Below are 13,810 nucleotides of genomic sequence, written 5' to 3'. Positions count from 1 at the left end.
GGTTGTGTATGTATAAGTTTGTAATCTTTGTTTGCACTGTCTTTCTGTACTGCTCACATTTTCTTTGTTTTTGCATTGCAGGGGCATTCACTTTGCATTACTTCTCAAACAGACATGATACCGCTTCCCTGCATTCACGCATGACTCTATACAGCACCACAGTAGATAGTATGAAGCTGAAATACAAAACCTTCAGGGAAAACCCAGAGCTGCAGTTTGAGCGTGAACATTGCTTGATATATATAATGTCCAGAAAATAAGGGCCAGTATGATGGTTGAATGGAATGGACCAAAATAGAAGGGGTGCTTGGTTGCTCACATTTTGTGTGTGTGTGTGTGTGTGTTTGACATGTAGAGCTAAAATAGAAACGTTTGCAGATGTGTTAAAAAACTACATCACCTAAGAACTTCACAGGCAGGAGGAGCGTGTTCTCCTTTGAGATGTATTCTGCACCTGCTGGAGTAGTCTGCTATTAAGTAAATCATGTTCATTGCTATTGCAGAAAATGAGAAAATGGCCATATCCTTCTGTACGAGAGGATAATGGGAGTTGGGGGCTGAGTCTGACTGTGTAGCAAGTGTTCTGGCTCTGATCATCTTCCATGAGCTTGAGCTTGAGTCCTTCCCACAGGATCTGGTGACATCACACAGAGAGCTTTCCTATGAGTCATGCCTGTGTTTTGAATGCGTAGTTTGAATATACCGTAGCTCATGTCACGTTTACTGAAATGATTCAGAGGGGGTTATGATGCTAAAATAGAGAGGAAACATGTCATCATGTGGTGCTGTTTGGGTGCGTTTCTTGAATGGAGCATCCGAGAATCAAGAAATATATTTGACAGCTATATATAAATATCAGCTATAGCAGATCACTATTAGTCAAGAATATTTTTTTTCCCTTAGAAACTGCTACATTAAAGGCTGTTCACTTCAAATTAACAATTCTGTCATCATTTACTCACCCTCAAGTTGTTTCAAACCTGTATGAATTTCTTTCTTCTGTTGAACACAAAGGAAGATATTTTGAGGAATGTTGGTAACCATACCCCATTGACTTCCATAGTAGGAAAAAAAAATACTATGGAAGTCAATGGTTCCAGTTAACTGTCTGGTTACTGACATTCTTCAAAATATCTTCCTAGGCCTATTGTTTGCCTTCATCTATCTGTATGTTGTAATTGTAAAGAAAAGGCAAAGTATACAGTAAAAACCTGTTATTTTCGTAATCAGCTGTTCATTAGGGTGTTTCATGTTCATGTTGTTTATTAATTAATTTAGTTTATGACCATCCCTGAATACCTGAAACACTGTCACTGTTTTTATTGTTGTTATTTTTACCTATTTAACACGATTTGTCTGATTTATGCAACTAGACCAGAACACATGAGAGGATAAGCGCATAAGTGCGTGTTGAGGGTATATAACGAGCTGAGATAAAACGCTCGAGGTTCCCTCATCTCATCGAAAAGTATTGAACGACTGATGTAGAAACGCATGGAATCGAGCATGCAAAGAAAGGTCAGATGAGTAGCCTATAGCCTAATGTAAGATGTGTGTGAGAGCAGCAGCATCTGCACTGATGATCCCCTGATGTGTCCGAGCAGCGCTCGCTCGCTCACTGTACATTGGGAATGATGAGCTCAGTGGTTTCCGCAGTGAAGTTTGGCTCTGGAATTTCAAACGCACGTACGTCACCGAGAGGCAATCCCTCAACGAAACGATTCTGATCACTGAAAAAGCAGAAGAATCACGCCGCGACAGGTTAAAGCTCGACAAACAGAACCAAGGCTAGTCCGCAACAAAGTATTGGCAAGTTTATGAACATTTTGTTTATTATAACTTTTACGCTTATTATACTAGGCTACGACAAGTGACCTATTTGAATGAATGACATTTGAACGGTCGGATGTTTGAGACCGATGACCAACTGACGAGATTTGAAGACCGTTGCTCTGAAAACTGCTGTCTTCTTAGGGGGTGTCTTGCTTTAAAACAGGGTGTAATTCTCATTTTCACCTTAAGGATGTGTTACTGACGGCATCCCTCAGTTCCAGAGAGGCTGTGGGGAAAGAGGACTGTGTGGACTGTCCTGTGGTAGGCTACTGCTTGCAGATTCAATCCCAATTTCTTGCGGATTCAGTTACCAAAGTGCGAGTCTCGCGGTTCTATTCATCGATGAAGAGTCATGGATAATTCATAAACATGCAAACCACTGGATTAATTTCATTCACATGGTTCTGTGGTTGAACTTAAAGGAATCGTCGGTGGGAATAATTATCCATATTTCCAACCTGGCTGGTGAGAGGAGGAGGACTGTTGCAATGTCACCCCATTCAACATCTTTGGAGCTTTGTGGAAGAGGGATGCTGTGAGTATCACTGTTTTTTCCCTCTCTGTTTTCGTTAAAATTCGCGTGGTTCATTACGGTGTGGTGTCTAAAGGGCTATGGAGAATGAACATAAACGTTTTCAAATTCAGTCTCACCATTCAGTTACACTGAAATGAATTTGATGCAGGAAGACGCGGCTTTTTCCTGCATCATTAGGGATGCGCGATCCTAAAAAATGGCATAAAATGAAGAAAGGGGGGATTGGTTATTTTATATCGTTAGAATGTAGCTGGTTTTGACAGTATGTTGGATTTTATTGAGTTATGTTCAACAACACGCTCTTATTTTACCTGTAAGAAAACTCGTGTCACGATCATGTGAGCTTCCCTCAGGAGTGCGCTTCGGTTTTGCTGGATAAGACGAGGGAACTCGTTTACTAATGAACGAGAAAAAGAAAAAGAAAAAGAAAAAATCAACAGAAAAAATAAATTTGTCATTTGAAAAGGTTTTACGTGATAGAGGACTTGTCTATGCTTCCTTTGATGTGTAACAGATGAATGCGGATTTTGGTCGAGTTGTTGATCCAACTTCGAATAACAGCCTACGTAGGCTACTTTTCTTTTAAAACTGATTTTATTTTTAATTGAGCACAGGGATTGGTCTTCCCCCCTCCCCCCCCTTTTTTTGTCAAATAGTGGATATTATGAACATTAGTTGCTTCTGTTGTAAAGTTGTGACGAGCATACTATACTTTCCCTTTGAATATGATGGTGTCCTATAGCGTACTGAAGTTCCAGATGAGAACGCAAAACGAGACGCGTCAATAGGGGGCGCACTTGCATAGTGGTCGTTTTGAGGAAATTAATGAGGAATCAAAAGAAATATTCATCTATATATATATTCCCCATGTTAAGATCCAAGTCACGTTGTAAGAACACTGATATCGTATTTGCCTAAAATAACAAATCAGGTCAGTTTTTTATTCATGCAAACAGCAAAATCTACATAAATTAAGCCCCCACCCATCTCTAATTAATTACATTAAAGTAAAAGATTATATAAATGTTAAATGAAGGCCTGACTGTCATAAGACCTGGTTTCCAGTCACATTCATCAATGTTTGCCACATTGTTCATAATTATATTCCTCTAATGATTCCCCACCCCCCAGTATGTTTAGAGCATGAACACGGCAAATATTTGCTGCTTATATAAAAACATGATGTGTTGTACAAAATGCCATGAATTAATTTACAACAGTGATCAAATATACAGAAAATTAAACGAGGATGTTGCTGTATTTGCACATCTAGCCTATATTTAATAATTATTAAATCATTGTAAAGCTAAATTTAAGCGTCTAGTCTAAATGCATATATATGCAAAAAATGCATCACATTTTGAGTCTTGGTCTCTTAAATTTCTGCTCAACTGCATTTAAACAAATCAACCATTCATGGTGCTCTACTGAATTCTTATCAGCCGAAACGAATACATCTTGCTTGCTCATTAATTTATCTTTAATAATGATTATATAATGCATTATTCTTCATGAGAATTGCAAGCTTCAACAGCCCCTGCACCATATGTTGTTTCTCTGCAGTTTTATGCCTTGCTTTACAATGCATCTGTTTGCGTATACATGCTGGCCACAGTAGCGGAGGGCCTGTGAGCTTCCTCCGCTCAGTCAGTCCAAGACTTTTCATGTGATGATGTCAGCTCCGCTCTCTTCTGCCCTGCTTGCTGCTCAGATCCAGTGTCACATGTAATATTCATCATTTGCTCATTGCTAGTTATTCATTGCCTAATTCCAAAATGAGATTATAAAATCCTGCTGCACTCCTCGCCGTTGTTGTGTAACTCCACTGGATGCAATTGTGTGTATATAGTTATCAAATAGGTATTGTTGGTAAAACTAAAGTACGTATTAAGCAGTGTTGCATAAGATTTAGATATGTTGAGTCATTTTGTGTTTCTTCTTTAAGAAGAAACTCTTAGCAGTGTATTACATGGTATATTTTGTAGAGATGCACCGATTACAATTTTCTAGGCCGATTCTGATTTCCGATTTTTCATTGAGTTTGACCTGCCGATACCGATTTTAGCCGATTCCGATTTAATTTTTTTCTAACCACTTTACAGCACACACAAATATTTATTTTCGATCTTTTCTTTAACCCTTTCACGCGTAAATTTAAAATATTCTAACTGACAACCCCACCCCCAGAGTGAGTTTTTTCAAGGCGAACGTTCCCTTTAATGTTTCCATGGCGACGCGTCACGCGATACACCGCAGCCACAATAATACTGTATTTATTATTTAGCTTTTCCTTTTTTATTCAAAATATTCACAAACTTGCTTACCATGTCATCAACTAGCCTATCTGATATTCCGATTCTCAAATACGTGTGAGTGAGTGTGTTTGGTCGTTTAAAAACCTTTATAAATATCTTGATCTATAACATGAGATGGGCGCCGCAATGTTGTCCTGTCAGTCGGATTTACAGCACGTGAATTCATCAGTTTCACCCGAAATAAATGCAAGAAAGTGGCCGGTGAACTGAGAAGAATAGAGTCAACTTTATAGTTAACGTTACTTCCACTATGTTTGTCTGATATGAATAACACATGTCGGCAAATTATATTTGAATAGATTGTTATTGCTGCTTCCACAGACATCAGTGTGTATTTTACAAACTCCAGATGTATTGTTTTACTCGTGCTTGTGTGTATTTAAATATCTGAAACCTAAAATAAACATTATGAGGTTGAAAACACTGCTTAGTTGTGATATGACAGCGCTGAACGCGTCCGACTCTGGCTCAGCGCCAGCCAACGCGCGAAAGCACAGTTTGAATCTGGCAGTTATGCAACGTCACTGAACATCCTAAATGTGGCACCGTAACGTTACTCTCAGGGGCACAGAGATAAAAATCCCATATATGAGACCGGTCCGTACCGCTCAAAAGGTTAATCATGCGGCACCCGAGTGCATTTGACCGGCATAAAATCGGCACATGTCAGACTGACCGGCCGGTTGCCGGTCATGGCCGATCACGTGAAAATCGGCCAATTCCGGTCACCAGCCGATCAATCGGTGCATCTCTAATATTTTGTAAATCTCTGAATGCATTATATCAAAAACAGCCTCTGTTGTGTGTGTGTGTGTGTGTGTTTGTTCTGCAGGGAATGAAGTCGAGCACTATGGGGCTTTCCAGGTTGGTTCTTCTGACTCTTCCAGCTCTCCTTACCCTCATCAGCGTCTCACATGCGGCAGAGAAAGTGCCCATACTGAACATTGCTGTGATCCTGGGTCAAACACGCTACATTTCCGATCGAGATATACGGGCTCTGTGGAGCAAAGATGATCCCATTGATGTCAACGTGGTGACCTTGCTGGTGAATGAAACAGATCCCAAAAGCATCATCACCCATGTGTGCGATCTCATGTCTGGGACTAAAATCCATGGAGTGGTGTTTGGGGACGGCACAGACCAGGAAGCCATCGCCCAGATTTTGGATTTTATTTCCTCTCAGACTTTGATTCCCATCCTGGGGATCCATGGGGGCTCGTCCATGATCATGGCGGATAAGGTCAGTCTGTAGTATGTCAAACATCAGCTCACCTGGAGCAGGGTACATTACTGAATACTAAAGTGCTCTACTTTTCACATTTGTTTAGTCAATATCTGGAGCGGAAGATGAGCTCGAAATATTATTGAGATCACAAAATGTGCACTCTTAATGTGGTTTGGTAATGACAATGATGTAAAATAATATCATTAGTGCAACGTGCAGTCGTGCCTTAACTGTTCCTCTGACAAATTACAATATGGAGATATCTCACAACATATGTTCCATCAAAAAAATTCCACTAGAGTAATCACTTTACTGAATCCAATAACAAATGTCTCTTTATACTGAACCATCATAATTTCAATCACAGCTGTCATCATGCAACACTCAGAAAGAGGAAGAAAACAAAACTCGGATTTGAGATCAGTTTATGGTACAATTTAAGATGGTAAACCCAGAGAGATGATAATTTGCCACTCTGTTGACTTTGTTCCATTTCCATTACCGACCGCCACTAACTGCACATCTGACTTTCCACTCCCGAAAAATCCCATTGAAGATCTGCATTGAGTTTATATAATAATGCTGTTTCTTATGAGCACTCACTGCTGCATTTAAACGTGTTTACTCTCTTTTCATCTCGAGATGTCGCTATATCAAATGAAGCAACGTTTTGAAAGCTTATTCTCGGGAGACATTCTTCAGCGGTACATTAACTCATTCTAAAGCACTCTGTGTTGATCCTTAAGGAGATAAATGTCGGGCCTGTTTTAACTCACAGGGACCTTTGTGTCTTCTTTTGTTGAATAATACATCACGTGCATAAAATTTAAACTGTATGTCGCAAGGATGTGAGTATATACTACCAGGCAGTGACATGTAAATGTGACCTTTGCTTGGTTTACATACATCTATGTCATGGTAGCATTATGAAATCACTATATGCTACAGCTCTTCAAATGTGCTTTGTTATCAAAATTATGTGTGCATTTTTAATGCCCTAAAGGTTGCATTTTAGTGGCATGTCAAAGTGATAGTCATTTGATTCGATTCTGTAACCGTTTCTGGTAGCTCAAGGCTTTTTCATTCTTCAGGAGACAAGAAAGCATACATGTGGTAATTAATGTTGGGCCGCTGGGCAAGTCTTTCTTCATTTAGTGCACAAACAGCAGGATTTGAACCCAATAAACACAGTGATCATTGGCATGTGTCAGGGGATCCTTTGTTTTATATCTAATGTGCTTCCTCCCACTGAATGTGGCCAATGCACAGTCATGTTCACGGCTAGTTACGGCCAAAGATCAACTGACTGTCTTATTGACGGTTTTAGGTTGCTTTTCCCGTCTCCAGCCTGAAGCAATTGATTTAAGACACATGATTGTCATTTAATATACGCAGGTGATAGCCATTAACATACAATGGATTGCCATTTATGCAATTTAGTTCTTTCTCTCTTTCATCACTGACAGGGAAATGCAGTGATCTGTCTTGCCAGTGTGGATATATAAATTCTGAAGTTCTTATCCATTTATATACCCCTAACAGATCTCAATAGATTCATAATATGCACACTATGGCTCAAACTAAAGCCTCTGCTATCTTTGAGCTTGTTAGATTCTTTCCGGTGATTCGACACATTCAGAGGTAGCCGTAAATGCATGTGTCCACATTGCACAGAGTTTTAAATTGGTAGTTGTGTGTGGCTTTTACAGAACTATTTTGATATGGCTGATATCAACTGTGCTGTTTGTGCTTTGAACACACAAATCATTACGTTGCATTTGACACAAACGTGTTGGTGAGTTTTTCTGTACAGAGCAAACACCATTAATCTTATTGTGGCCTCATTGAAGGCATGTAGAGAGTTGTTCATGGACATGGTGTTTAAGGAGTCTGCTGATCATGACGTTCTCTTTTGGACGAGATCCGACCGACCAATAGCCTTCAAGTGCTGGCAATTTAAAGACTTCAGTTTGAAGGAAAGGCCTTGTCACCCCTGAGAGGTGTGTAATGCATGTGAGAGCATACCACATGGACCCAAAAAATTAGCCCAGGACCTATCTTAGAAATTCAGCTGATACAGGAGTCATCCACATTTAGAGTTATCAAAAGTCGATACTGAAATTTAAAAAATGTGACGCTTTGAGTGCTGTTGAGAGGAATCACCTCTAATTGCCCATTGTGCTCAGAGCTCATCGGATATGTCTGTGTGATTAGCTACAATGATCAGTGCTTCAGATACATGTTGTAAATATGACGCTCCTCACCGAGCACTTACACAGATACAGACGGGATAGACGCCTGCTAAAAACACTTCCGTGTGCTCTCAAATGCCTCTGTGCGTTGATCATTGTAGCCAATCACTGACATATCCGATGAGCGCATTTACGAATTCGCTCAACAGCGCTCAAAGCGTCACAATTTTAACATTTCAGTACCGACGTGATACTTAAGTCTGTACTTTTTGAAAACTCTATTCTGAAAAATAATTGTTAGTTTTACTTCTGTCCCATTTCTCATTGCCTAGAGAAAACTGGCTTATCTTATCCGCCTCTTGGGCATAATTCTCTAGACAACCTACTATTTGCAAGCTGACACAAAGTAAAGAGTTGGTAAACTTTTTAATAGCAGTGGCCTCTGCTCTGGTTTTGTGGTCAATGTTTGTTCTGTTTAAAAGTTTGGCGTCAGGAAGATTTTTTTATGTTTTTAAGTCTCCTAGATGCTCACCAACATCAAGGCTGCATTTATTTGATCAAAAATACAATAAAAAACAATAAAGTTGTGAAATATTATTTACAATTTAAAACGACTGTTTTCTATTTTAATATATTTTAAAATGTAATTTATTCCTAATGTAATTTGTTTATTTAGCAGCCTTTACTCCAGTCTTAAGTGTCACATGATCCTTCAGAAATCATTCTAAAATGATGATTTGGTGCTCAAGAAACATTTCTTATTAGTGTCAATGTTGAAAACAGTTGTGCTGCTTAATATTTTTTTAGGATTTTCTAATGAATAGAAAGTTTAAAGCATAGCAAAAAGTATTTATTTATAATATCAGTATTTTTTGTAACATTATAAATGTATTTCTGTACTTTTATTTTTGAAGAAAAAGATAAATTTCTTAAAATAAACGTACTTACCCCAAACTTTTGAACGGTTGTGTAAACATAAACATTACTGCTATACATGTATGGTGTTTGCAAAAATATATATTTTGTCAGAGTATATGACTGTGACAATCAATGGAGAACTGTAACATTCAGCTATACAATCCCTTATAATACTTCTGAATTGGGTCCTGTAAGTCATATCCATTGAGCGCTTTATGTTATTTATATGCTGATTCATTAACAAAGACATGCTGTGAACAAGCACAGCACTTATGTTTACTGTTCACTAATAATAAGAGAGCATTTATGAACATGTGAATTATGAAATGTAATTAACTCACTGCCATCTTACAACTAATAACCTGCTGTTACTTTAGATGAGGGAACAACCACAGGGTGGAGATTTTAAATTATATTATTAATTAACTACAATGAGGCCATTGTGATGTCACAGCATTTTCTCAAAACTGCCATATTGCTGACCACAACAGTGGTATCAGTCCATCCCAAAGAGATGCCTTTGTCTATCCTCATTGTGTCCATAAATGTACTCCCTATTTGTGATTTCAGTGAGTGCATATCTAGGCTCATGTGCACAATTTGCAGGTGTGTCCAGCGAAACGCCCTAGTTGTATTCATTTGAAAGGATTCTGAGCCGCGCTTCTGAACAAAATAATTGCGCTATTGTAGAGCAACACAGCAGAGGTTGCAAATATCTTCTCAAATTCTAATGTCCTGATCCCCTGAGCATCATCAAATATTCTTCGCAGCCATATTACCACACAGCTAGCCTTGAGGGACCAGCTGAAATGGCACAGTTGTAGATGTGACACCTCTTATGTGCTCTAAACCTCACACAGATGTTTAATGTTCAACACATTGTCTCTAGCTGTTACCTCAGAGGGGTTAAACATGGACACCCATTATCATTCTTCAGCAGCATCCGGGAGATGGTGGCTTGCACACGGGGTGCAGAACTCATCAGATCACAGCACATGTCCACTGGACAAGGGTTACAACACTCTCTTGATTATAGTTGTGCTTTCTTGTGTGCCTGGCTCCCGTGGACAGGACAGCAAGAAAAAAGAATTTAATTAGCTATTACTGCTATTTCCAAGGCAATAAGGCTTTGCGCAGCGGTGCTGGAGAGTAATGATGAAAGGAAGCACTTTCCCACAGGAAAATCACAAATGAGATCACTTTAAAATCTCAATGGTTTCTCCTAGACTGAAATTATATCAAGAGTGAATGGAGAATTTAGCTACGCCTTATCACTTAAGGATACACTCCAGTGTCACAAGAGATTTCAAAGATGTCTCACATTGGGTCTTGTTTACTAATAATTTTAAAAGTTAGTTATAACAAAAGTTTTGTGTTACATAACTAACCACACATTAAAGAAACATTTCTTATTATTATCTGTTAAAATAAAACACTTGTGCTGCTTAATATTTTTGTGGATTCTTTGATGAATAGACAGTTAAAATAAAAACAGCATTTATTTGAAATAGAAATCTTTTGATCAATTTAATGCACCCTTGCTAAATAAAAGTATTCGCTTAATTTAAATATAAAAAATGGACTAAAAGAGTAATTTTAAGTATACAAGCATAATGTTGAATTCTTTAAAGGGGCATTCCACCCATTTGAACATTGTTTTTTATTTAAAGTGGGTCATATATGTAGTCGAAATGTAGAATAAATTTTGAATTTGGTGCCTTCGTGACCGAGGAAAGACAAAAAATAACTTCAGGACGCATTTGTATGAAAGACAACAACTCCCACAATGCACCACATTGCACAGCTCCGCAAGCCACTCCCACTAATCCAGAAAGCGCATATCTGCCTATAAGAGAAATCACTCTTCCGTCTACAAGGCTAGCTACCACCAGAGCTTGAAATTCATTTCACATTCACACAAAATGTCTAGTTAGTTGGCGAACTCATTACTCCTCGTTTGTATTTCTTTCGAAAAGGTGAATTATTGCATGGTACCTGGATGTTCAGTCAGAACATATGCGGTGCGAAACTAGGATAGTTCTCAACACAAACGTCCGTGTCCTCGTCTGATTCAGAGATTTCGTCCAGGAGAAATTGTCATCGTTGAAATTCTTTGCCGCAGACGGACTCTATCTCTGTGTTCGTAGTTGCATCTTACAGTCTATGAGTTGCATAGTGAGATCACCGGCGCCACCAGTCCGCCCTAACTCGAGCCAGTCCGGGCTCCTCGTCCGCGGCAGGCAGGTCTTCTGCCTCGGCTGCTCTTCGCTATAATGCGGCTTGTAAAGGTAGCCACAAACACCTGATTCAAGCATCAGACTTCCGAAATCCTCTTCTTCTATATCATATTGAGCACTCTCCTCCGCTATTGTCATTACTTTACATCTGTCTCCACAGCGCCTGTTAGCTTAGCTTCAAACAAGATGGAGGATATTGCTTTCAGTTTCAGAGAGTAAAGTCCCACCCACTGATCTGTAATAGGTCTGTAGCGTGAGCGGGTCCCGCCCCCTGGGAAAGATGAGGAACTAGTGCTTGTAGTCTCAACAGAAATCCCCCCCTCTTACACTTCCTCCTACAATGACGCAAAATGACGATTTTTGCGTCATTGTAGGAGGAAGTGTAAAAGATAAATAACGGATTTCTCCCGTCTCAGGGGAAAATGAGAGAGTGTTGCACGACCATTCAATAGTATGACTGGGTTTCTAACAATGCAAAGCTTAATGCAAATGGGTGGAGTGTCCCTTTAACAAATGATCACACACAGGTTTTACACACAAATACAATGATTTTTCATCAAATTTTTGCACATGTAAATGTCTGAAATATGCAAATGGCCATTATATTTCTTGATTCTTACAGTATCTCAACAGAGTACTGAAATCTACAGAGCTTGTGCTTCTAGTCAGTTTATGGTCTGTTTATGTAAGGTCAGTGTAAGGTCAAAAACAAGGATGACACATTTCCATTTATTCCCTCCTGGAAGCATAAACAGTTGTTATTTGGAACGGTTCTACTAATATAGCCTAATAATTGAGAAATAGAGCTGTTTTCACTGAGTGTCACGTACTGCTCTGACACACACAGGTTAAAGATATAAACGCAGCTTTATTAGGGTAATCCACAATCATAGTCCACAATACAGGTGAAGGGTCAAAACCACAGGGCAAACAATCCAAACAATAGCAGGGTAGAAAACACAGGCAAACAGGGAAATCCAGGAAACCAGGCTAAGAGTCAGGATCATTACACAGGAAAAGAAAGAGCCCTCAGAAATGCAGCGATGACACAAACAAGACTTCACCAAAAAAAAAAAAAAAAAGAGTGAAACCATAGGGCTTATATAGGCAGGACTTAACAAGCTAATGGAAAAACAGCTGAACCAAATCACAACATAATGGCAAATCACAAAAGTCAAGGCAATGGAAGTCCATGAAGTCGCAGTAGTGCCCTCTAGAGATTATGGGCACTCCAGCTGGTGGATGTGACACTGGGGAATGGCATGCTGCTAATGTTACTTAAAGGTGTGTATATATATATTTTTTTTCAGTATTAAATGCAAAATGTAATAGCCTACCTATTATGCAAAATTAACTTTTATATTGTTTTTTAACATAGGCCTAATTATATGTCCGCAGGGGTGCAGGAGCTTATTTGCATTTAAAGATACATGCACGAAAACAGCATGTTTTTGCCACAACTCAAAAATGGGCATTTACAACATGGTATAATAAATGATCTGTGGGGCATTTTAAGCTGAAACTTCACAGACACATTCTGGGGACACCTAAGACTTATATTACATATTGTAAAAAGGGGCATAATAGGTCCGCTTTAAAATACTTCCTCATTTCTCAGCAAGATGCAGTGCCAGCTGATAGTTAGTGATTTGTGGGTTTATGCAGCAACATTGGCTCAACCAGTTGCTTGCGATTTGGGGCGGGACAGTCTGTTTGTTGAACTAATGGCAGATTGGGAGTGTTCAAGAAGCCTGTTTAAAAGACTAAATTGTTATTAAAAACTAATCATTATCTTGGCAGATTTGTGTGGTTATGCTAGAGCTTTCATTATAGTTTCTGTTTCAAGAAAGTCTATTGATGGATACAAGGTAGGAGCAAACAATTTTGCTGCAGTCCTGGATTCCCAAGCAGCTGCAAGCTGCACTCTGTGCTGGAAATGTGCCATTGACCCCTGGAAACGCTGCAGTTCAGATTTGCTGATGTCACTATTAATGAAGGTAGTTTGCACCGAAGCAATCTAGGGTCACAGGTTAGCCGTCTGTTGTTTAATTCGTTAAAATGCTGCAAATTATTTTCTATCAATTATGAGGTAAATGAAGCCTCTGACATTTATTAGACAACAAAGGTCTAGCTGAGAGATTGACCCCACGGCTATATGCTCTCTTATGTAAAGACAAATCCATTGGAGGGTGTAATCACACATTGGGCCACTTGCTAACAGTGGACCTTAACAGCAAAACTGTAATCTTATGTAAGGCAGGCTGAAAATACAGGGCGAGCTTGAAAATAACAATGATTTCATTGCATTATGAAACTTGGCTCATTAATTAAAGACAGGTCAGTGCAGTTGTGAAGGGTGAAGCATGAGGCAGATGTTTTTCTGGCTTCTGCAGTGCTCTTGTTTGGCCTGGTTAAGGGCACGCAATGTTAATTTGATTGTTTTACGCTCTCACTGTAACAGTACAGGGCTTTACACAGTATATAACCACTGTGGTTACATTGTACAGTAAATGCCTGATTATTTCATCCAGAAATGAAAATTCTGTCATCATTTA

At 39.1% G+C, this 13,810-nt stretch overlaps 1 protein-coding gene across 1 annotated transcript in view; it reads left to right on the top strand.

Moving 5' to 3' along the window:
* Positions 1-1,729: 1,729 nt before the first annotated feature.
* Positions 1,730-13,810, top strand: part of grin2aa (glutamate receptor, ionotropic, N-methyl D-aspartate 2A, a) — a 156,434-nt gene continuing 144,353 nt past the window's right edge. Inside the window, exons 1-2 of the mRNA XM_084401231.1 lie at positions 1,730-2,368; positions 5,516-5,923. Of these exons, the coding sequence (XP_084257357.1) occupies positions 5,519-5,923 (405 nt within the window). The 5' untranslated portion in view covers positions 1,730-2,368; positions 5,516-5,518. The remainder of the gene's footprint in view (positions 2,369-5,515; positions 5,924-13,810) is intronic.

Source organism: Rutilus rutilus, assembly GCF_951802725.1.
Source record: "Rutilus rutilus genome assembly, chromosome: 1".
NCBI lineage: Eukaryota > Metazoa > Chordata > Actinopteri > Cypriniformes > Leuciscidae > Rutilus > Rutilus rutilus.
The sequence above is the reverse complement of the archived record's forward strand: the minus strand, read 5'-3'. Positions and strand labels throughout refer to the sequence as shown.